At 38.4% G+C, this 26,697-nt stretch overlaps 1 protein-coding gene across 1 annotated transcript in view; it reads right to left on the bottom strand.

Moving 5' to 3' along the window:
• The window catches only part of LOC122145671 (pyruvate carboxylase, mitochondrial-like), a 188,882-nt gene that overhangs the window by 91,941 nt on the left and 70,244 nt on the right, over positions 1-26,697 (bottom strand). The window contains exon 10 of the mRNA XM_042760830.1: positions 6,845-7,027. Within this exon, the coding sequence (XP_042616764.1) occupies positions 6,845-7,027 (183 nt within the window). The remainder of the gene's footprint in view (positions 1-6,844; positions 7,028-26,697) is intronic.

Here is a 26,697-nt window from a genome sequence, read left to right as displayed (position 1 = left end):
AACTTCCAACCCAATCCAGTTTTTTTATATTTGGCATATAAATTTAGAGCACTAAGCACAAATTTGGAAGAATGTGCTGTTTCCATTCAATTAAAACATACAGTCACCAATGAAGTAGCATAAAAATATATTCCAAATAATATATGAATGCACCATATATGAATGTACATGATCACAAGATTTGAAAGCTACTTCAATCATATGCTGTCAGAAGACAAATCAAAATTCTTTTGCTAACTTTTTGTCATGAGATAATATTTGCATGAAATTGGACAAAAGACCTGCCAGGATGTTTACAAACAGAAATGGAAAACCACATAACCAACAGATTCGTGAGAAGTGTGGAATTGTTGTGATGGAGGAGTTTTTTTATTAATGATGAGATCATACAAAAGTCTGGTGTATCAGAGCCACTTTTAGGGAAGACAAAAATGAACAATGATATTAAAATATTTAAACATATACAATACTTTCCATCACCATCAGTGCTTCAATTGACCCCTTAAATATTTCATGTTTTTATATATATATATATATATATATATACATACACACACACACACACACACACACACACACATACAGTATATATATATATATATATATATTATATATATATATATATATATATATATATATATATATACTTTTTTGGTAGGAAGCCATGCAATGAACAAAATAGCATACAGTGAGTCAATGATTCAAGGCCCTATCCGTATGAGTAGCGCTTTGGCTTGAGTATGAGTTTGTGTGTCAAGTATCGCAGGAATAGATGCTGACACTCTTTGATGTTGGATGTTTGTAACGCCACCGCAGTCCAGATTTCCCCTGATATACTCATCCAGCCCATTACAGTGAAACCTTTCAGATCACAGCATAAATGCTCAAACCTACAAAAAAAAATGTATCCCTCTTTTTGGATTTCCACTCATCCTTATCCATCTACCCACTCAGTCCTCTCTCTCAATCTTGACTTTTTGTTGCTGCTTTCAAAGGCGGTCATAGCAATTCCCAACCGCAAAATCCCCATTAAGCTTCAAAGCTCCGTTTACTCCTCTTCAACATTTTATTTGTGTATATGTGCATATATGTGTACATTTGTTTGAAGGTGTTCTTTTCTTGAAGGTGTTAAGCTGGTAAACACACACACACACACACACACACACACACACACACACACACACACACACACACTGCTTAAAAGTGAAAATTACCTTTAGCAATTATGTACTTACTGATTAATGGGTCAATTTAAGATTTAATTTTAACTCGGTTTCATAGGAATGATGTTTTCTTAAAGGGATAGTTCATACAAAAATGAATGTGCTGACTTTCATCCTTCTGTGATACACCAAAAAAATAATAATTTGCAAAATGTCCATGTGATTCTTACAATTGAAGTCAATTGTCACTTAAACTGTTACCCAACTGTGTTAGAGAGAGAAAGAAAGTCAAAAAAGTTTGGAAGGACATACGGGTGGGTAAATAATGACAGTTTTTTTTTTTTCATTTTGGCAACACTTTAGATTAGGGAACACATATTCACTATTAACTAAGAGCTTTCCCTCAATAAACTTCTTATTTGCTGCTTATTAATATTTAGTAAGGTAGTTGTTGATTTAGGTATGGGAAAGAATTAAGTGATCTAAAATATGGTCATGCAGAATAAGGCATTAACGTGCTTAACAAGTACTAATGAATAACCAATATGCTAGTAAAATGCATGCTAATAAGCAACTAGTTAATAGTAAGAATTTGTCCTTAAAATAAAGTGTTGCCTTAATTTTTTTTGGTGAAATGGATGTGGATGTTTGTCTGTCATTTCTGCACAACTACTGCCACAAAACAAGTACTGTGTTCAATTGGTTTATCAAACAGAGCAAAGGTTGGATAGAGTCCCTTTTTTTCAGAGGAATCAGCCTATAAATGGCTTACTTACAGATGTCTCTGCATATTAGGCTGGAATAGAAGAAAAATGACACACTTCAGCTCCGATCTGTGTGAGCGTGCAGTATGTGCGATTCAGGCTGTATACTGTACTTCTGATGTGATTCTTTAGAAAACAGCTGTTCAGTGTGTAAGACCATTACTCATACTCTCAATGTGACTGTACCTTCCTTAAAACGAATCTCTCCCTCTTCATTTCTCTCCAAAGGCTTTTTTCAACTTATTGTGCCTGTTCCTCCTACTCTCATCTCTCAATTTCCCTCTTCCTCCCACTTTTCTCACTGCTCTCTTTCTCTGCTGAGATCTCGGCTCTTTTGATATGAATGATACATGCATTCCTTAATGATTTTTCTGTCTGATCTTTCTGTGACTGCAACAATTCTCATTAATGATTAATCTCAAAGTCTTCTATACACACACACACACAAAAAAAAAAAAAAAAACACACACACACACACACACAAATCACAGCACTCAAACCACACACAAACAATTGTATATGCACCAACTTTACTAAAGAGCCAATTAAATGAATGCAGCACATAAGCCAATTAAATTCATGAAGCATCAGCTTAAGATCAAGTCCAATGCTACAAAAACTGATGGAAATAAAGATGAGAGGCAGAGACAGATATCCAAGTAATGATTGTTTCATTTAAGACTAACTTATGGTTTCATTACAGAAGGGGTGGGTTTTTTCTTTTCTTTTCACGAGTGAATGAATGAGAGTTGAACTGAACATGTCAAGAAGTCAGTGAATAATGGTACTTAGTTAATGAACCAATCAATTAACAATCAGGCTTAAGGGGCGGTCACACTGGAATTTGAACATCCAAAATTTTTTCGGACACCGCTGCGAATATGGGCGGGAGCAGGATATAATATCAGGCACCAAGGTTTCCCCTCAGTTATCACAACATGGATTCCGATGTGCTTGTACTGTGTATGTTGCGACGGCGTCGAAAGCATCTTATTATATTTGACTCTCTCTCGCTCTCTCTCTCTCTATATATATATATATACACACACACACTAAGCAATAAAAAATTATAAAATGTGTCCACATTCAAATGTACCATCTGTTCCTGTTTCTGTTGAAACAGCAAACCATGCAGTTTTTTTATTAGATTTTTTATATCTTTTAAAGATGTATTATATAAAATAGGATGCTGCGCTATGGCTAAAATTAGCGCTTCTTCCATTTTTGAATTTCTGTACAGAGAGGTTACGCAGTGACATATCTATCTTCTACTGGTCACACGTCTTCATGTGATGTGAATTCTCAGGTCAGAGTTCACCAAACTTGAACTTTGGAATGCAGCGAAATGCAAACATTTTTCGCATGAGCTTGCGTTTCCGGTCTGACGCATTTGCATGCGTATGAATGGAAGCCAATGGAACGAAAAGTGCAGTGTGACCGCCCCTTTAATTAAATGAATAATGTCACTTCCATGATCACAAAAATTCTGAAGTAAGCATGAATGTATGTGATCCACAACATTTGAATGCTACTTTGAATGCTATGGCATCAGAAGACTTGGAATACAAGACAAAAAAAAAATACTATTATTGTACTTTTAGTCATATTAAAAATAATAATAATTATTATAATTCAATGTGTAATTCATATAATATAATAATGTATAATTCATTATTGTTCCTTGCATGAGTACAGCAATTTTTAGTTAGCTCGACAGCCCTTTTTCTTTACCAATTTTGTATTGTATTTAAAAAGCGCAACCTGAAAATTCTTCAAACAACATGAGGGTGAGTGGATGACCATGTTAGCACTCCAGAGTAGACATGATTTAGCCTGTAGCAGAGCAGTAAAATATGAGCGGTATGTCGAAAACCTGAAGTAGAGCTGGAATGGAGTGATTAGAGAGCACTTTAAGCGGGAGGGGGGATTGCTGTTGCTCTGCTCAGCTCACACACACGGGGAAATAATGACAGAATTTTCATTTCTGGGGAAACTAACCCTTTAGGCTCAAGTGATCCTACTGATTTGTTTCATGTGAGTGTTATACTACAGTTCATTTCTCTTGGCACAGATAAGCACTTCAAGCACAGATAAGGCTGCCTAACTTTCCATGAGCCTGTGTTATTGTTATACACTGCAGTCTGATCTTATTCTATCACCAAAGTTCACTGAATTCTGTCGTCTTTTCATAAAGTGTCTCCAGATAGCAGTGAAAAGCAGATAATGCATAAAAGAGATGATTAGATGCAAAGATGGAAAACATGCCAGGAAGAATAGAACAAGTAAGAAAAAGTAAAAACTGAGGTTGAGACTGAGGTATGAGGCATATCAGAAGACCATTCGGCTTTGATCCTGAATGGCCTCTCTTCAAAGATTCACTTCACCAAAAGCTTCCCTTCTCTTTCCCTTTATCTTGCTATTCCTCTTTCTGTCCTGCACTCATCTCGTTGTCCTTGCAATCATGTTTCAACCATAGCTGCATTTCTGAAAATATGCCTGCAAACAAACAAGTCACTTTAAAACCAAGTAAGAAATGGCTCAAAGCGAGAAATGCCACAGACAGATGTGCGTTCAGCACAGAAAATTTCTCAAATATATAAGACTACTACTTCAGCAAATCCCTCTCTTTTCCTCAGTCTTTCACATGCTGCCATCTTCATGCTCTCCATATCTCCTCTCCCAGAGAAGAGACACATTTTTTCAAACTTGCACTTTTGTGGGTACATCTAAAGAAGACTTCAGCAATTTTCATTTGTACAGAAAAGGGTAGAGGAGCTGTTTTTTCTTTTTTTTTCTTCCATTTGATGTGGCCAACTGTGGAAACCCATGTCCACATCAGAGGGAAAAAAAAGTAATTGTGAGTTAATTTCTTGTAATTGCTACTTTATTTAAAGTAATTGTATCGTTATTTCATGCAACTGCTTCTTTAAATTGACAGTTCACCCATAAATGAAAATCCTGTCATAATTAATTTTTTTCTGTGAAATATAAAAGATATTTTGAGAAATATATCAGTGTTTTTTTGTTCAAGCAATTAAACTCTATGATTATCAAAACTAGTTAGCAACATTCTTTATAATACCTTCAAGTAATATATATATATATATATATATATATATATATATATGAGATCAAGTAAATGATGAAAGATTTTTCATTGTTTTGATTAACTATCCATTTAACTTTAGAATTTTTTCAGTAACACTAATAAGTATATCCTATACTATATGTTATATACTATATATTCTATAAATATTCACTTTTCCTTAGATATCACAAACTAATGTCAAATAATTTAGAATACATTTGCACGATATTGCCACTCATTCAGCATGCTTAATGGGATAACCTACTATATATATAATATATATATATATATATATATATATATATATATATATATATATATATATATTTCAGCACTCTGCAAAATAAAAACAAATCTATTTATTTATTTATGTATTTGAGCAGTGTGCAGTGACCGTTAAAGCTCTGGGCTTGTGTGGAGGTGGTCTTTCTCTTTCTTTCCAAATGTGAAAAACACTGCAACCAGTGCCTCTTCTTAAAAAGACATGCTTGTTGGTGACACTTGCTATGGGCACTACCTACTCACACGTCATTTACAGTTACCATCCCTCCCAATGTGTTGCTCTTTTGCCTGTTCTGCCACCTCATGCACCCCCACCCCTTTCACTTCTCCTTCTTATGTCCATTCACTCTCCACTTCATGCGCACACATTACATTTGTTCCAACATTTTTCAGGTCAGTGTGATCTGGTGTTCAGACACCTCGAGTGTTAGGATAGATTCCACTGGTGAAATACTGCAGGCAGAAGAATTCATTTTTGATAATTGGATGGAATCTGATCGGCTGATGAAACTAGCTCGCTCTGCCAGTGTAGTATGAGTAGTGTCAAATTTTTTATGTCAAAAGGGACTTATGGGGATCTGAAATATGGCCATTTTGGGCACCAAAAGACCAGTACCACTAAGCCAGCCACGTAAAAAATAAATAAATTAATAAAAAAATATTAATAATGAATTAAATAAAAATGCATATAATAAATGTGTATTTGGAAAATGTGTATTGGGGAACGTATGAAGTGGTGATGATGACTTGATGATGAGCTGTTTGAGAGTTTAGGCTATAACACAAAATGCTTTGGGGCATGTGATAAACAGGCATGACTGCAATAACAACAACATCAACAGTGACTAATAAATGATCTGAGTCACCAAGCCCTTGTTTTAAATAACATCAGCACAGTGACAGCAACTTAAAGACACCCAAATCTTGTTCCACATGGCTGAATACTACACATCAAATATGTTCTGACTGACTATGGTTGTGTAACCTTGGACAGACAAACCTATTGTCACATACACATATTTTCTTTCCTTCAGGCCTGATAATTAGTCAACAGCCTTTCAAAAAAGTACCTTTCCTCTATAATATCTGTATGTGCTTGACTACTGTCGGTTGAGACAGTCTCAGATCTCTATCAAAAGGTGCCTTTATGTCTTAGGAAACTCTGATCCCTTGAGCTTCTGTGGATTTTTAAAACAGCAACACTGTCAAAGGGCTCGTCTGATAGACATTTTAGAAGTCAGGGAGCCTCAAAGTCTAAATGTGTTCTCAGTTGGCACAGGTAAACATAAACAACTAAATTCAACACAAAATATATAAAATAAAATAAAAAACATATAAGTGAAAATTCCCTTCCAACATTTCAATGTATGGCAACCGTACCAAGGAGGTCTATAATTCCTGAAGAAATCTAGCCTATGCATTTGCATTATCATCCAGACACAGTTACCTTTGAATGGATGTTTTTACAGCAACAGATGATAACTATTCAACCTTGCATGTGATGCCCAGGAGTGCCATTAAAGCAGCCAATTCAGTTTTTCACTTACCTTAACACCACGAACTCTGAACTCAGTGAGCGCTCTGTGCATTTTGGTTGCGGCGGTGGGGAGGTCTTTGCCACTGGCTATGACTTTAACTAGCAGTGAGTCATAGTGGGGGGAGATGACAGCCCCCTGAAATGCAGAAGCACTGTCCAGACGAATACCCATACCCTCTCCACTGCGAAACACCTGTTGAATGATGGGAGAAAAATAGAGATTAAGGAAAATATCTGGAGAAATACTGCTAGAATGAGGATGAGTGTAAATATAACAATACAGTTATAGAGCACAGTGTTGACACACATGTTGCGGAAAGCATTTTGAATAGGTCAGGCTGAAAATTATGATGAGAAATAATAACAACACCATCCACCATTTTTGTAAATACATTAAAATACCACTTCAGCACCTCTTAGTGAGAACTCTACTCTTTTTGAATAAAAGTGAGCATGACTGCAATATATTAAGAGAGTTATGTGCTGATATGTAACATCATTAGGCGATGAATAAATACATAACAAGTATATGAGACAGATTAAATTTCACAAAGATGACTTTATTCAGCTGCAGCCGAACACAGCAGAGTGCATAATTCTGAGTATTTTGGATTTGTTTTGTCTTCTAGTGTTATATTACCAATAAGATACATAATTTTAGCTGTTGCCATATTTTGATGATCGACAATCACGATGATCAGATACAATGTCTTTTTTTTTAGATACAATCACTGGCATTGCATCGTACACTACCGTTCAACAGTTTGATGTTGGTAGGATTGTTAAGTGTTTTTGAAAGAAGTCTCTTTATACACCAAGGCTGCATTTATTTGATCAAAAATACAATAAAAATAGCAATATTATGAAATATTGTAAAAAAAAAATGTAACCATTTTTATTTATTCCTGTGATGGCAAAGCTGAATTTTCAGCAGCCATTATTTCAGTCATCAGTGTCACATGAGAAATCAGAAATAATTATAATATAATGTTTTGATTCTCAAGAAACTTTTCTTATTATAATGTTTCGATTCTCAAGAAACTTTTCTTATTATTATTTCAGTTGAAAACAATTGTGCTTCTTAATAATTTTGTGGAAACTGTTTTTGTTGTTGTTGTTAAAGTGCTTTAAATAAAACAATATAATAATAATAATAGTTGGAAAAATAAATAACTATTTTATGCCTCAAAAAAAAAAAAATGTCTGTAATATTTCAGTCTACAAAGTATTGTTTTATGTCTAAAAACACCAAAAACAGTTGGAAATTTATCTTCGTTCACCTGACAGGTAACTGTCATAAACCACCAGATTAAACCACCTTGCCTGACTGATCAGTGAGACTTACATACAGTCATCTTCCGGTAGTGACACTCACACTGTGTTTGCTTGCTTTATTGCAAGCGAATTAGATTTAACATTTGTCAAATAAACATATGTATTCTACATGTAGCAACCAGATAGACTTTTCAGTGAATAGGTTAAGTGCTCCTTAATATAGAGATAAGTAAGTTAATATATTTATATAAAATAAAAGTATATATTATATAAAGAGAAATAAAATAGAATCTGCAAATATGATACAATATAACATGACAAGTGTTTTTACTGTTATAAAATTACACATTTGTGAGCATTAGGGGAACAGAAACTGTCCGAATAAACATGAAATGCACGTCATCATTGTCGTTGAGCCTGAATCGTGAAATAGTTGTGTTGTTATCAGAGCCCGTGCAGCTGCTCTGAAGAAACTGCAATGATTGAGCTAGTTAAATCGCTCTCTCAGGACCTTACTGGTCACACTGGCTCTAAAGCCTAACCAACATGCACAGACATCAACTGCTTCAGCTACAATTAAAGCCACACTTTAATAAAGCTTTAATGTTTTCATTGACCATGTGTTCTTCAGTGCTGTGTGCTGTCGAGCGTTGTGTGTCTCGACATGCCTGCATTATTTATGCAGCAATCAGCCTGCTGAGACATATTTGTACAAAATAATCGCATTACATATCCAACTACACCAGTTCTTGCTGAGGTTATTCTCTCATCATATAAAGTACCCTTACCCGACAAACATTTGTGAATAGAAGTGTATTTATTAAACAGACACACACATTTACTTAGCTGTCTAAATGGGGACATTGTATAGACTTAAATTGCTTTATATAAAGCTAGTTTTAAACACTATAACCAACCACTAACAGGTTTTTTTTAAATACAAAACTCAGTTTTTAATTTTTACTGTTTTTAATTTTTTTTTTTTTTTTTACAAATGAGGACATCCACAAAAGGAGATGTTGTAGTTTCAGTTTGAGCTAATTAAACAAATCAAATTAAGATAGGATGCTTAACAATTAAACAAAACATTCTTACTAACAAAAAATAACAAGTATGAAACACCATTATTCTTGGAAACATTGATGCAGGCGTGTCCAATATGGGCCTCCATCCTGCGATGTTTAGCTCAAACACACCTGCCAAGAAGTTTCTAGAGATGCTGAAGGTCTTGATTAGTTGGTTCAGGTGTGTTTAATTAGGGTTGGCACTAAACTCCACAGGAAGGAAGCCCTTCAGGAGACACCTCACATTAATGTGAAAACTGTCAGAAAACAACACAGCTCTAAAAAGCCAACAGCTTTTTCTTTTTAAATCCTAGTTTATTTCACAATCTACCAGACTCAATTTCAGCCATAACTCAATAGCTATGTTTACATGAACCCAAATAATCCATCAGTAATCAGATTGATGGCTCAATTAGAGCGACTGAGTTTGATATGAATGAAATTTTGATCGGATTGGAAGAGATGGTGTAGACCTGAAGTAATACAATCAATAGGAAAAGAAGAAGAATAATAAAAAAAACATGTAAACACTTGAACACTCATCTTTGTAGGCCAGAACAGGTCAAAAGTTTCTCTGCTCATGCTAACGTTACATTCATAAAGTGAATTTTGCTGTTGTTATTTTAATTATGGAAGATCTGCATTCAGCAACAGCTAGACAGAGTGCTTCAGAATGGAGCAAAATGTTGGTGTCTCTAGAACCCAGCACAGATGCCCTTAAGACAATTAGTGATGTCTAAAATCCACAGGAGCCAATTCTCAAGAGCTACTTTCTTCATAATCAAAAGCAGCTCAGCAAGAGCAGGGAAACTGACCAGGAAATTGTACCTTTCATATGAGTTGTATGGATCCTGTTACATTCATTATTACATTACAGTGACCCAGCAGGTTTCACCTCTCTTTCTTTCTTTGCTCTCCTTCCACCCTTCTTTCCTGCACAATCCTCCACATCATTAAATTTTTCTGTCATTCATTTTCTGTTGAAACATTTCTCTTCTCTTTGCCCACTGAGGATGCCAGATCTAATTTCTAACAGTCTTCTACAGGTTTAATGCTAATCACATCTTTACAAAGCACCCACAAGCACAGACAAACAAAAGGGTCACATATATGTATGTAGTTTGAGAGAGTGTTTCTTGTAAAAAGACATATAATTTTGGAGTTCGTGACTGACAATTTTCATGCCCACAATCAAACATGTACCCTAGAAACCCTTTGAGGGCATAAAGGTAATTAAAGTCTTGCACAGTTTAAGATCCCTGACATTGACTAAGACTATTCAGCATCTGGCAAAGGTTTGAAATGGGACATTAATGTACTGTATATTAAGTTGTGGTTGCTAAGGCACATATTACAACTGCTAATATTTAGAGTCAAGGGCTCTTTCACTGCTTTTGGGTAGTAAGAAACCACCTAACAACCCTCAGGAACATTGCATAGCCAACGCATAGTAACATGCTGGAACACTATAATATATGTTTTGCATGAACAAGCACCACTCAAATACAAAAATCTAGTTTCTGAATATCAGTCTTGATTTTCTTTCTAACCCCAGTAGATACACTTGGTTGAAATGTTAAATGTCTAATTAGCTGTCATTTCTCTTTCAATGTGTTGGCAGAGAAACTCTCCCTTTGCACTACCTGCAAGTTCACCAGAGCACGATACTGACACAATTTTGCCTACACACATACACAGTAATTGAAAAGACTGTTCAAGCAATTCCAATTATAAAATATAACCATGAGCAGTAATCATCGGGACCCATGCAAAATGGAAAAAGGGACAATATTACCACAGTAGCCACTGTGAAACAATAGATACTGTGGGTGTTGTGAACAGAGGTGCTGTGGGGTTAAGTGCCAATTTCCTTCATCACAGTTGTAAAGTTTTTTTTTTTTTTTTTTTTTTTTTTTTGAATTATAGTGGTCTCTATCCCTGGAAATTGATTAAATATGCCCCAGATTGTGTCCATGTGCATCCTCAGATTATTCTGCAGTGCTCTTTTTGACAGGAGTCAAATCAGACATATTAGACAAACGGAGTTTACCTTAACACTGCCCAAAAAATATAAAAAAGGAGGAAAAAAATGAAACCATGGAAAATACTGTTACCTCTATATTTAGTTCAGAACATTCTGGGTATTTTAGATTCCCTTTCAGTCGGTCACTCTCGATGTCATGTCAGTGACCGACAAATTGCGATATCACTTCGATAGACCAATCTACTTTGAGTGTAAACTAAACGAGCTGATGCACATTTGCATGCAATTATTGTATCCAGCTGCTGCTGATCACAGCAGGAGTATAATAAGGGAGAGGGTGCAATGCATACCAGCTTTTTGCTTCGGAGCCGAGCGACAGTATCGTTCTGCTCAACTGTGTCTAGTCGAGAGCTACGAGTTCAGCATGCTCTCGGAAGCTTTGTGTGTTGGCAAGATGGCACTTCAGCGGTGGTCGTTCCCGAGTCGAGTGGGTAGCGCACTCCAGGCTGCACTACCCTCAGTCGTCTTGCAAGCGGCCAATTCCCCTTTGAGCCTCAGCACTAAAAGAGCATTTCCTAAAAAACAAATTTCTCTAAAAGAGCTCCATGGGTGCGTCTTTGTAAAGACAACAGATAGTCCTTATAAGGATGCCGTTTCACCTGTGCGTTTCTGGGTGCAGTCGTTACCTGGCACCGGGTGATGGTCAGGATCGCTGCCTCACGTGTCTGGGCATCAAGCACGCTGAGGTGGGCTTCGTGGAATGAGTCATGTTCCCACTACGGGAAGATGACCATCTCAGAGCTGCGAACCAGTCCCGTTGCCACTGCCATGATCTGGGGCTCGTTCTGGTGGCTGACAGACGAGAACCACTTCCAGCAGTAGTGCGGGCAGTTTGAGGGTTACAATGGTGGCAAACCTAGCAGGGAACCAACCCTCTGGGGACCATCACTTCTCTTGCACCTCCACCATGCACTGGGCCCTCTTCAAAGACCTCCTATTGACCAGATGTCGATCTCAGCATCGGAGGGAGAGCTGTCCAATGAAGATTTGGCTGTGCTGCCTCCCTCCAGGACAGTGGCAAAGCCTGAATCGGAGCCGGAGATGACAGCTGTGCTTTCCCGGGCCGCCAAGAGGGTAGGGCTTGAGTGGAAACCTCCACCGTGTCCTGAGCCCTCAAGGCTGGATGACTGATTTCTTGGGTTGGCTTTCGCTAGTGTCTTTCTTCCTGGAAGAGCATGATGAGCTCACCAGGTCATGGATGGCACCTTTTACTGCCAGAAACTGGCCGCTGGGCTCCTACTTCCTCACCACCCTTGACGGCGGTGCAGAGAAGGGGTATTCGGCGATTCCCCCCGGTGGAGCGGGCAGTAGCGATGCAATTGTGTCCTAAGTCTTGCTCCTCCTGGCGGGGAGACCCAGTGGTTAATTCCCAGGCCTGTAGGCATTTGTCTGGTCTAACCGGCAGTGTTGCGGGGAAGCTGCTTCCATCTTACACATTTTGGCGTTACTGCAGGCCCCACCTGTCCTGGCCTTTGTCAAACCTAGCTGTGAGAAAGAGAAAGAGAAAGAGAAAGAGGCCCCGGGATGAGTGACCCAGAGAGAGGTAGCTGCTTTTTGGAGGGAGGGTGAAGGCACCTCTGATGGTGGGGATGGTGAAGGCAGCGTCAACAAAGGCCCTACTGACGCACCCTCTGCCAACCTATGGAACCAGGTGAGCCTTGCACCCCACACTTACACCCCTCTCCGGCCCGCTCACAAGCCACCCGAGTTGGGTTCCTGTGTTCCACCTCGCTTCCACACTGCGGGTACGGCTGTGGTTCCGCTGGTCCCACTTTTACGGTTTCTAGGCATCTGGTCAGCGCTACCTAGCCCGTCTCGCTGGTTTCTCCGTGTCCCCCCAAGTTCAGCGGTATCAGCTTCACTACAGTGAAAGTGGCCGATGCCCCTGTTCTGCAGGCAGAGATTACAGTCCTACTGGTGAAGGATGCGATAAAGCTGGTCCCTCAGGGTTTTACAGCCCTCACTTCATTGTACCCGAGGAAGGCTGTGGGTTACGGCCAATCTTGGATCTGTTTTGAACTGGGCCCTTTAGCGGCTACCATTCAAGATGTTGATGCAGAAATGCATCTTCGGATGCGTCCGTCCCTGAGACTGGTTTGCAGTGATCGACCTGAAGGACGTGTACTTTCATGTGTCGATCCTTCCGTGCCACCGAGCATTTCTGTGGTTTGCATTCGAAGGACGGGCATATCAGTCTCCCCGTGTCTTCACAAAAGTCACGGAGGCAGCACTTGTTCCTCTCAGAGAGCAAGGTTTTCGCATCCTCAACTATCTAGACGATTGGCTTATACTACCACAGCCTCGGGATCAGTTGTGCGAGCAACCTCAGCCTGTTGGGCCTTCAGGTTAACTGGGAAAAGAGCAAACTCTCCTTGATGCAGAGGATCTCTTTTCTCGGTATGGAGTTCCTCACAGAGGAACGTGCGCGGTCGGTACTAGCCTGCTTGAATACGTTCAAGGGCAGGACAGCAGTCCCAATGAAACTTACACTGCTCAGCCTGTCACATATGAGACCGCTCCAGCACTGGCTTTATGGCCAAGTCCCAAGGTTGGCGTGGAAGCGCAGCACCCACCGGATCCAAGTTACACCGGCCTATCACCAAACCTTCACCCCTTGGTCAGATCTTTTGTTCCTCCGGGCAGAGGTGCCCCTAGAACAGATCTCCAGGCATGTTGTGGTTTACACGTATGCCTCCACCACCGGCTGGGAGGCCACTTACAACGGGCATGCAGTCTCAGGGGTTTGGACGGGTCAGCAGTTACATTGGCACAACAATTGCCTAGAGTTGTCAGCAGTGCGCCTTGCCTTGAAACGTCTCAAAGGACGCTTACGAGGCAAGCACGTGCTGGTGCACATGGACAACACAGCGACTGTTGCGTACACCAACTGACAAGGTGGTCTGCGCTCCTGTTGCATGACGCAAATCGCCCGCCACTTACTCCTTTGGAGTCGGAAGGTTCTGAGGTCACTTCATGCTGTTCACATTCCGGGCCTGCTCAACCGTACAGCCGATGAGCTGTCTTGAGCAATGCTCCCGGGAGAAATGGCAACTCCATCCCCAGATGGTCCAGCTGATTTGGAGAAGTTTTGGAGCTGCTCAGGTAGACCTGTTTGCTTCTCCAGAGACCTCTCACTGCCAGTTGTGAACACTCGGCATGGACGCACTGGCACACAGCTGGCTGCAGGGCCTACGCAAATATGTGTTTCCCCTAGTGAGCCTTCTCGCACAGACACTGTGCAAAGTTCGGGAGGACGAGGAGCAAGGCTTGCTAGTGGCGCTGTATTGGCCCACTCGGACCTGGTTCCCCATACTAGCACTCCTCACACCAGCCCCTCCTTGGCTGATTCCTCTGAGGAAGGATCTACTGACTCAGAGATGGGGCACCATTTGGCACCCATGTCCAGACCTTTGGAAACTCCATGTCTGTTCCCTGGACGGGACACAGAGGTTCTAGGTGACATACCCCTGGAGGTAGCGAACATTATCACTTCAGCGAGAGCACAGTCTACGAGACATGCTTACGCCTTGAAGTGGAAACTGTTCATCGAGTGGTGTTCTTCTCGCCGAGAAGACCCCCGGAGATGCCCGATTGTGGTCGTGCTTTCCTTTCTGAAGCAAAGGCTGTGTCCCTCCACCCTCAAAGTCCAGGTTGCTGCTATTGCTGCGTATCATGACCCCGCAGAAGGTAAGTCTTTGGGTAAGCATGACCTCGTCATCAGGTTCCTTAGAGGGGCCAGGAGGTTCAATGTAACACCGCTGAGCCGCCAGGTCACCGGTTTGGCTCCTCAGTGAAAACCTGGTATGCATTGCACCTGCTGCCTTATTATACCGATGTGATGTCTCCATTTCCTCCTTCAGGGAACGAGGGTTCCCTGAACCGACACAGGGGCACCCCCATTTGCAGTGGCTACTATTAATTTAAATTTATTTTAAATCTATTAATTTTAGATCTATATAATTTATATATCATTTAATATAGTTACTATCACACGAAGAGTGACGTTTTTCTCCAGAAGTCTGCATAATTGCAAATGTGACATTGATTTTTATACAACAGTTCAATAAACAAGAAGTTAATATCAAGAGTTTTACATTTTAGACAACATATTCAGTTTTTGCGCTCTATTTCTAAAAACAAAAATCATTCCAAACACAGCCACTGTTTTGCGTCTCTGAGCAACATGATAGTGTTTCGTTCCTGAATGAATCAACCGTTTAAATGATTCAGTTCAATCGCAATGACTCACTTATTAACAGTGACTCGCTGCCACCTACTGGCTGTTTTAATTTCACATTTAAGGTACCATTTCATTTTTTAAACAATTTCAAACATCAGTTTTCAATGTTTTATGTTTAAAATATCAAAACATTATTTATTCATTTGTAACTGCAGGTTAAAGTATCCCATGTCCCACAGAGCTGCATTAAACAGTGTGTAAAAACATCTAAATGGCACTTCAGATGCAGTTTCTGTTTTCTCTGTATTGCAAAGATCAATTTTGTTGATACTGATTGCATTTGCTTGGTAACAGCCCAAATGCAAGTGTCTGACTTAAAAGATGGTGCACACCTTTTAGAAAAAAATGGCGTAAAGGTAAAAAAAAAAACAAAGCCTCAGCTGTCAGCACACTTAGAAATAAGATATCAGCACAATAACACACAGCAAAATATTGTCTAATTTTCGTTATCGATAAAATCCCAGAAATCACAGAGATATAATTTTTTTGTCAATATTGCAAACCTTTTATTTATTTATTTATTTTTTGATGTGCCACCCCAAGATTTACTGTGGCCTCATCTGGCCACCCCTATTAAAATTTTCTGGGGGCGCCACTGGCTGGACATACTGGTCAATGTGTGGATGCACATCCCTCAGTTAATAATAACCATAAATCAAGAATTGCTTCACCATATATATTACAAAAATAAAAAAAAAACCTTTAACATGCTATGGCAAGCCATTTTAGCTTTTATTCATTCACAGTTTATGCATTTTTGATATCAAGCATTACATTTTTTTTACAATTTGCAATGTGAACATTTAAATGTTTACGCATTTGTAACATGTAACGAGTAACATGTAAGATTGTGTAAATGACTGTTTAACTAACTATGTGATATTCTTCTCAGTTTCTTCTAGACAGTCCAAATAGACTGGTGTTGCCCATACTGATGCCGAAAATGCCCAGGCTGTAGAGAGAACCTAAGTTAATCCCAAAAGCCAAAGCTCAGAGTTATAATTTATCATTTTCTTCTTATTTATGTTTACGTTAATATTCACTTACTTAATAATATTCACTTGTTATCTTAATATTCTATAGGAAATACTCTATTCAATAAATATTGTTTGTTTGAACCTCATTCTGTTCTATATTGTTGTTCTATATGGTCGACTGTTTTTTGTTTAAAGGAGGGAGGATTGTATTGGGATCACTGAAGTGTCAGGTGTGACTGTGTGGCAATGGCAAATGGTTTACATAGCTCACGGCGTCACGGGTCAGTTAGAGGGCCCCTTAGCAGAATTTTGCTTAGGGCCCCAGGGAGGTCAGGATCGGCACTGACCACGGGAGACGTGAAATACCACCATCACAGATTATTCCAATATAACAATAAGAAAATGAGAAGGAAATAAGTGTGAGAGAAAAAGAGAATAATTCGAGAGACATTACTGCTCTATTTGTTGTATGGGTTAAATACAATGCTGTGTTTGCCAGAAAATGCTACTTGTAAGTGGTTCTTGAACAGAGGGGAAAAATTGCCTTGGTTTTCAATTGCATCATCAATAGAGTAATCTCTCTCAGGCGTTCAATTGCATTCAGGATGGAAACGAGTACTGATAAATAGATACATTACATCAAAGTTGCTCTCTAGCTTGCACAGACAGGTGAAAAAGTTAAATGTGGAAGAGATATTACAAACCTGTACATGCACACTTTGGAAGCAATTGGAAAATAGGTGGTGTTATTTACATGGTCATGCAGATGGGCACCTCAGGGATCTAATCATGCATGTCTGAAGCCTCTCAGCCTGCGGGAACTAATTCCGCAATCATATGTGTGATATCTGCGAGCATGGGCATGAGACGATGTGTGTGTGTGTGTGTGTGTGTGTGTGTGAACTCGCTCAAGCTTCAGCGGATCCAAAATACTACAGCTGAATATCAGCGCTGCACTAAATAAAATTGTAGAATTTGTAGCTTTGGTATTGAATGCAGTTATATGAAAATCAACTAAATGGAGCTGAATAAATGTGTTTTGAAACAAATAACATGAAAAGTAATCAAAATTTTTCCTGAAATGGAAATACAGCCTATCTACTGTTTACATACTTGTTGGTGATCTTATTGTGAATGATTTACATACTGTATTCATTCATTCATTCATTTAAATGTCATTAATTTACCCTCTTGGCTCTCTATGGTGTCAGCAAATTTTACATGTTTCTCTCTTCTGACCTCTGAAATCTCTCAGTATTTTTTCCTCTTTTGAAAAGTCAGTGAAACTATCATGGATTCATGAAAAATCATATCATTCAACACTATTATAGAAGTTTATCCAACTGTGATGACTTCACTTCTGGGAAGACCCGGGAAATATATAGTCTGCTTTAACTTCACCTCCTTTCTTACAACTGACTCCAAGCTCTCATTCATATCTGCCTTTAACCAATGGATAAAACAAGCCCCCACCCTACATTTTTAAATTCTTTTTTAATAATCTGCTACATTTTGAAATTATTTTTCAATAATCTGTTTCAATCGAATATGTGCCACAATATGGAGAGAGAGAGAGAGAGAGAAGAGAGAGAGAGAGATCTGTCCTTGCTTTTCAAGGACAGAAAGTTTCCAAAAGTAATACACTGCATTGCACTAATCGAAATGAAGCCCTGCACACATGATTACATTCAACAAGTGGACATCGATGTTGCTGTCACAACTTTTGAACATTTGCATTCTGAAGTTTTGCAGCTGTTAAAAATGCGAAAGAATAATTTATTTCAAGCAATATCCATAACTTTTTGCCAACAGCAACAGCAGAACACAAAAGGCACTGTTCACTTTTCTATCTTGTTTATCTCCATAGATTTTTATGTAAATGAGAAACAAGCAAACACTGCTTTATATCACTAAATGTGACTGCACAACACTAAATGACTGTGGTATTTGGAATCATATGATTTTAAGGTTTATGCTGATTTAGTGTTCCTGAATATACTGGATTAAGAGACAGCAAGGGAAAGGGATGTGTGAGTGTATGAGTAAGCATGAGGACGAGCGTGTGTGCATCTCTTCGGACGAGGGTGCTCTTCTCATGCTCCGTTTCCACGGAAACCAGACAATCCAACATGGCAGCCTGCCAAAGCACCCCTCCCTGCGTCTCTCCGTCTTTTTCTCATTAAACACACCATCCCTCTGTTTCTAAACTAGGTCACTACACCTCCGCTACTCCCTCCATCCCTCCTCTCCCACCCCAGCCTTCCTTTATCTCTCACTCCATGTGAGCATCTCCATTACCATAACCTCCTCTTCTCTCCATCTCTTTGCTTCTCTCTTTTCTCATGTTTCTCCTCTGTCTCATCCATTCTATGCAGTCAGTTTAAGTACTTTACAGGCTTGACAAGTTGAACCACTGCTACAAATGCCCCCAAGCAGTTAAAAATACATAGCAAAGTGAGGGAGGAAGAGAGGGATGAAGTCAAGGGTCTCTCTTTTCCTTTTAGACATTCATTAAATATCTCTACTTCTGATAGCTCGCTCTTGCCCTCCTGCTCCATTTTCAACTTTCAACCTTTTCTCCCCACCTCTTCAGGTGCATTTTTTATCCTCCTAAATCCTTCACATTATCCTTTTCACCTCATCTTTTCCATTGTTCCCTTCTCTCCCTCCCCTCCTCCACCTTCCTACCTACTTTCAAAAGACTCCATTAAGGGACATCCACACAGACACGGATTTGCAGTGACAAAGCAACTGGAAGTCTTTGATTTTCCACGAGAGCTGGCAATTCCCTGCAGACATGAGTGACAGCAACCGCTATGTGGCCGCGTTCAGTGATGAGTCGCTTGAGAATTTGTGGCCACAACCAATGGGAGGGAAGCGAGAGGAGTTCCCGTGGGTCAAGTGCAGGGAAGAGTGATTGACTTCATTATATGATTTATCTCTGCTCTCATAGGCTATGTTCACCCTGTCAGAATTTGGGATTGACAACTGCATTTATTTACAGGTATGAGTTTCAAAATGTCCCATTCACACAGCGGCTTACAACAGTGTCTTGAGTGACTATCACCTGTAACTATAGCAACACTGACCAAGGAAAATCAAAGATGGCAATGTAAAAAAAAAAAAATAATTGACAAAATTCCATTCAAGTTGTGTTAATTTATAGAATTTGGTTCGCACTTAAGTAAATAACCAAATTGTTTGTGAACTCAACCATATTAAGGTCTCAAATACTGGACTGACATCTGTATTCTGCTGCTATGTGGACATTGCCATACAGGGATGGGGACAACAGGTATGGTTGTGACAGAATAAGTTGTAAGATTTTGTGAACAAATATTCAAGATTTAGAAATTGAAATATCAACATTTTGTATTATAGTTAAATTGTCATTCAGGTTAATGCATGTTACATGACAGAATACATAATATTTGTCTTATTAGTTTACCTTTTGGATTAAATTCTTGAAATAGAAGACATTAATTTACACAGTTTAGGAACATGCTGTAGATTTTATAACATGTTAATTTGTACCTAATCAAAGCTACTGTATGTAAACTACAATAAATACCATTAAATACTCACAGATGGTAAAAAAATAAATAAAAAAAATAAATAAAAACTGTTTCAACTATCTCCTTTCCCCCATATTATAAAAAAAAAGATGAATGAAGAACTATGAGAAATGTTTCACATTTTTCTCCAGTTTATATACATTTTTCCTCCAGAATGTAAATTTTACTTTCGTTTCTGATCAGCCTTACAAAAGCTAAGGATACACAGCACACCAATGTCAGAGCATCCAGCCATAGGAACAGCCACTATGACCATCAATACAATCGCAGTGATTAAACAACACTTTATGTAGTTACACTAGCTCTCCAGTCTTGCCATCCTTTCTCTCTTTTCTCTCTTGTCCTCCCTTATCCACTACATTTCCCAAGCCATCACACACAGTTAATCACCCTATGTAGAGAAGATTAAGCTGTAACTCACTCTAGGCCCTTTGCCCTATAACTACACTCAAGTGCTTTACTGTGTACAGTGTGCAGGCCTACATAATTGCACAAGTCTGTGTTGGTGTTTTTCTAATATGTGCATCATGACTATAATAAATTAGACTCTGCATTTTAACACAGCAAGCAAATCAGTGGCATTCATGGACACCGCTTTTGATTCCAATGAATAATTAACATGCCTTTGTCAGCCGGGGCTTTTTTAACGAGGAGAGAAACCTTTGATCCAACCGTAAGGACTGATCACTCACCGAGCGAGGCGCACTGCATACCCTGCATGACCTCATCATTGCTTTTTTGTCTGTCTCTTTCCTCATTCACTTCCTTCATCACTAATTCTTGTCCTGCTCCTTTTGCTCTAATTATGTTTAACACCACGACTCAGCAATTTCTTCCATAAGGCATTTTTTTTAAATGGCTCAATGCAGGGCTTCAAAGTACTGCTCAATGTGAGCACAGATTGGACTTACACATGGAAAATATTAACACCTCTAGCAACCCCCCTACCCCACCCCTGCACTTCAGGTGAAAAAGATGTGTGTCAGGTCTTCTGGAAACAGAGGAAAAAAATGGTCTGTGGATGATGCAGTCAACATTGGACTGCATTATTTTCTACAACATCTGGACAAACCAGGGACTTATGCAAGGATCCTGATTGTGGACTTCAGCACGGCCTTCAACACTATCATCCCAAACCTCCTCCTGTCCAAATTAACTTAGCTCTCTGTGCCCACCTCCATCTGTCAGTGGATCACCAGGATCCACTGTATTATTTCCAATGATCTGGAAATCACTGGATGTTAGTGCTTAACTGAGCTTCACATAATGCTTAACGGCAACTAGAACTGCACCACTGACACTTTACTCTATAGGACAGCATCAATGCAAGTCACATATAAAAGCTCTCACTATTGTAAGACTATCTCACTCCTCTCAGTTACGCTTTTTTCAGTTACAGTAAGTCACCCTTTTTCTTTCATCTCATTGCGTTTATCAGGATACTGCTGTGGTTCTACACTTGCACTTTTTTGTTGCTCATCTTTCATACACTGTCCTTATACTTTTTAATCATTCAGGATTTTCCTGCCTGATCTCATGGGAAAAGCATGATTATGTGTAAGTTTGTACAAAATGTTGCTGCAGCAGGCACAAATCACTGCAGTTTTCATATAAAATGACCACTAGTGGTGACACAAAAGGTTAATAAAAACTAATAAAGTCTGTTCCTTACACAAAGCAATTATTAGACTTCAAAAGACTTGCAAAACAGAGCACGAGTTAAACAGAAAAGAGCAGCCTGAGGGTGAGTAGATAATGAAACATTTTTAATTTTGGGTAACTATCCCAATATTAGTATGTTGCTGGATACCTACTGTGGTTTCCCTTGCAGCTTTACTGATGGAATCCCAGGAAATGTACAAACTGACAGAATGTACCTTCTATGGACAGTAATTTGCTTAAATGTATCTGAACATGCTGAGGATAAATTTTATGCTTTTGTATTTTATATTTCAAATAAAACTTAAAAATGCATTCCTGCTGTTTTTTATTGGTTGATCCAAAACTAGATGTATATGGACATGTTCTGCTTTTTAACCTTATTAAAGCCTCATCTATATAGCTGGAAATAAGATTTATAATTTTTTCCAGTTTTTAAGACTTCAAGAGCATGTACAACTCATTGTTCATTCCTTATCATCTCTGATCATTCTTCCTTTACTTACTTTCTAACTTGTTTTCCCCCCAACAAAAGCTTTTGTCTCTGCATTGTTCAAACATCAACATGAACGATGCAGAGACATCAGAGAGAGAGAGAATGCAGTACAACTTGTCCATATGTCCTTCTCTCTTATGTCTACTCTCACTCAAGACTACAATGAGAAGTAAAAAGGTTTTGCAGACTGATACCATTAGAGAACCTGTAGAGTCCCAAATGTTCATCCTGTTTTTCTTTAGAAAAGCATCTACTGGAGCTGTGGAGAAAAGTTCAATATACTGTAATTTAAGCTCAATAGATTTAATCTGTGACATTAAAAATCATGTTTACAGGGAAACTATAAGACTATAATTTATAGTACAAAATACAACAACACAAATAGTACAGAATATGACATAAAGTACATAAATCATTTTTGTTTTTTCCTCCTACAGCAACACTAGCAGGTTAAGTTACAGTGGGAGGCTGCGTCTCTCTTGCCTCCCCTGAGCCCATTGAGTTTCAACAGACCCCTAAAGCATGTGATGGGTTTGGTAAAGGGGTAATTGAGAATCACACTGTCATTGGTTATGAATGGATATGACTGGTTCAATTGTGTGCGTTCCATGTCCACAAATCAGTCTTTTTTACTGCGCAATCTCTGTCTGTGACCAGTGTTTACTGAGTTTTGATGAGTGATGATCCAAAAATAAGTTTTTAGCAAGACAGACAAATAGACAGAGAGCCAGACAGACTGACTCACTGACTGAACAATCAATCCCATGTGGGAGATTGTGATACATTAGCCGTCAGACAATAAAACTGTACAGTACACAGAAAGAACGACAAAAAACTACAAACCCAATTCCAAAAAAGTTGGGACACTGTACAAATTGTGAGTAAAAAAGGAATGGAATAATTTACAAATCTCATAAACTTACATTTTATTCACAATAGAATATAGATAAAATATCAAATGTTGAAAGTGAGACATTTTGAAATGTCATGCCAAATATTGGCTCATTTTGGATTTCATGAGAGCTACAGATTCCAAAAAAAGTTGGGACAGGTAGCAATAAGAGGCCGGAATAGTTAAATGTACATATAAGGAACAGCTGAAGGACCAATTTGCAACTTATTAGGTCAATTGGCAACATGATTGGGTATAAAAAGAGCCTCTCAGAGTGGCAGTGTCTCTCAGAAGTCAAGATGGGCAGAGGATCACCAATTCCCCCAATGCTGCAGCAAAAAATAGTGGAGCAATATCAACAAGGAGTTTCTCAGAGAAAAATTGCAAAGAGTTTGAAGTTATCATAATCTACAGTGCATAATATCATCCAAAGATTTAGAGAATCTGGAACAATCTCTGTGCGTAAATTTTTGCAAAACACCAAAACAATATACTGCACTTTCCATCTAAAATTAACAATGGAATAACTTTTATTTGCATGGTTAATACCTTTTTTTTGCGTGATTCCTTTCATATTAGTATGTTATGACCTCAAAGAGCTTGCATGTTTTGTAAACTAATACATTTTGATGTTCCCATCACATAATCAGCTGCACATGTATTACTTTTCTGCCATGAGCTTGGTAGCTCACCTGGTATAGCACTGAATGGAACACTAGGGTATGAGTCCCATGAAACACGAGTCATGATTTAAAAAAAAAAAATACTTAAAAAAGCAAGCTAAAATGACATGCTCGCTTCAGCAAATGTGTTTTACCTGACATTTGCTTCTGATAACACTGTCGGTTATCATAGTTTAGTGTAGGTAGCACATTATATTCAAATGCAATAATCAATGAAGCTTTCACCACCACTTACCGGACATTTCATTTCCAAACTGCTACGATACATACTGTACAACAACCAACATCATGAAACACTGCTAAATTTATGTTCATCTGTTTATGATAAAATGGAACACGCTTTAAGGGTCACTCACTGGATATTTCACTTTCAGGTGTTGAAAGAAGGAATGTAATTTTACTTTGCAGAAATGTCGTCACAGGCATGTTTTTCTAGTGAGCCTGGGTTGAAACCAGGACATTAGAAAGAGTTTTCTCTCTGTTTCAGAGATGAGAGTGGCCTGAGCAGTGACCCACACACACACATGCCTGTTCACTGGTGATTAACAATATAGTGCTGTGCTGCTAAGTGTGATTAACCAGACACTATGGCAACAAGCAATAAACAAACAGCAAATGGTGTATCAAGACTGGCATGCCATTTCTGAGCAAACACAATGATTAATAACAGAGAGAAGGATGATGGAGAGCCGTTTTTCATCTGTCAGCCTCTTGCTCCCTCTCTATGCATTCACAAAATGTCCTTTGGGCCACCTCTCCTTTCTGTCTCTCTATCTCATTTCTCTGCCTCCTCTACCTGCATTGTCTGTTTGTTGTCTTCATTTCTTTCTATTACATACAGAATCCAGGAGCACACAGTAAACCCAGTCCATGATGCTATCGTTCTCTGCATTCTCACAGTCCGTTCCTTTCACTCTGATGAGATAAGAGAGAAGCAGATGTCCCAGCTGTCCGCAGTGCACTCTGCAGAGGCAGCTGTGCCAAACAAGGCTCTGCATGGAGATGTTCATACCCGTCACAAGCGTTTTTTTGACTGTCACTTGTTTTTGCTCAGAGACAAGTGTCAAGTTGTTGCTAGGTTACTAGACATGGGAGACTTGATGTGCACATGACAGACATACATATGGGAAGCACCTTGTCCTTGTCGAGATAAAGTCCAAAGAGCAGCTTCTCAAATGCATTAAAAAATTTGCTTTAATATCACACTTGACCTTGAAGATTATTCTCAGACCACAATTTATACAGCACATGAAACTGGAACGTACATTAGCTCGATCTTACTGGATGAGTCTGCACAATGTAAATAGTGAACAGGTTGTTCTATCAGCTCACCTGGAAATTAAACTGTGGAAGATGCTATATAACACTTTGAGTTTAATTTGTTTAAGCATCAGTATGATAAACTAACCATGATAAATACTTTTGCAAAAAAACACCCAAATTCAATTACTAATGGAGACTGACCCAGAGAGATATGCAGAGTTACTAAAGACTTTGAATTTTGTGATGATGAGAGAGAACCATTAACCCGTTGATGCAACTAACCAGTCACTATTGTCATTCGAATATTTGAATACTGCCTAACTTAATTCATTAACTTTCATCAACTAAGTTATTGCATTAGATATCATGAATTAACAATGAACAACATTTTAATATCATTTATTAAACTAGGTGAATGCTAGTTTTAAATAAATTACTGTTCATTGGTAATTCATGTTTGACATATTAAAAATGTTTTAGTGTATGTATAAATTAACAATAACCTAGATTGATAAATGCTGTTTTTGTTCAGCTTTAAAACAAACACATATTAAATAAATACATATATAAATAAATCATGATAGCTAAAGCATTAACTGTATAAGTTAATTATTTAAGTTAACTAATTAAGTTTAAAAAAAGTTAGTGGCTTCAGATCTTGGAAAGTTTTGAAACTCAGAGTTTTGTTTGAGGCAAATGAACAAGATCGTTATTCAGGCATGTAATTAGCTAAGCACAAAAAAGAAGGAAAATTTGAACCACTCCCTACTGTACTATAAAATTAAATACTAAAGAGAGTATTTACCACCACCATCACTACTACTACTACTTATTATTATTATAGTTTATTTTACGAAACATAAGTAAAATTACAATACTAATATTTATGGTTTTCTCATTTTTTTTGTTTTTAATGTTAAACTATAGAGCTTTTATTTTGACGGAAAACTGCAGGAAGCCTCAGGTATCTTTTTTCTTGACAATAAAAGAAATTTTCATTGATATATAAATGATTTCATTACAAATTTAGGAAGATGGTTTGCACATGTTGCATTTTTAAAATGCATGTTATGAATGACCCAAACTCACAGCACTTGTATGGAGCAGCTTTTACTGTGAACCAAGCCATTCTGAGATACTAAAAACAGATGATGAGCTCCTGACGTGTAAAAGAATGCAGCATGTGGGACGATATATATGTATATATATGTAATTAAGTGGCAGCCTTTGCGATTTGGTAAACTGCACCAACTGGTCAGTAACAGTTTCATATTCTAGCCAGTAACAAGACCAATTATTAAAAGAAATCCAAGCATAAAATAATGCTGAATTTTGAAGTTTGTTTAGTAAATAAGGTTATTTCGTAATACACATGCTTATACTGTACTTCTCAGGTTGAAAAATATTTAAATCTGTCTAAATATGGATAAAATCACATCCCTGGTTATTCCTATTGTTTCCACCTTGATCTGTGATTGTGGTACAGTATAATCTGTTTCAAATAAACCCCAAAGAGCGTGTAAAACAAAACAAACTGTGGTTGGTTAGTTGGTTTCTTCCTGTCTGAGTGGGTGGCTCTTGGCAAAAATAAGTTGCAATGTGGGCCTGACTTTATACTTACTGACAGCTGTCTGGATGCACAGGACTATGCGGAAGCCAACACACACACACACACACACACACACACACACACAC

Source organism: Cyprinus carpio, chromosome A7, assembly GCF_018340385.1.
Source record: "Cyprinus carpio isolate SPL01 chromosome A7, ASM1834038v1, whole genome shotgun sequence".
Taxonomy (NCBI): domain Eukaryota; kingdom Metazoa; phylum Chordata; class Actinopteri; order Cypriniformes; family Cyprinidae; genus Cyprinus; species Cyprinus carpio.
This window is presented reverse-complemented; position numbering and strand designations above follow the sequence as displayed.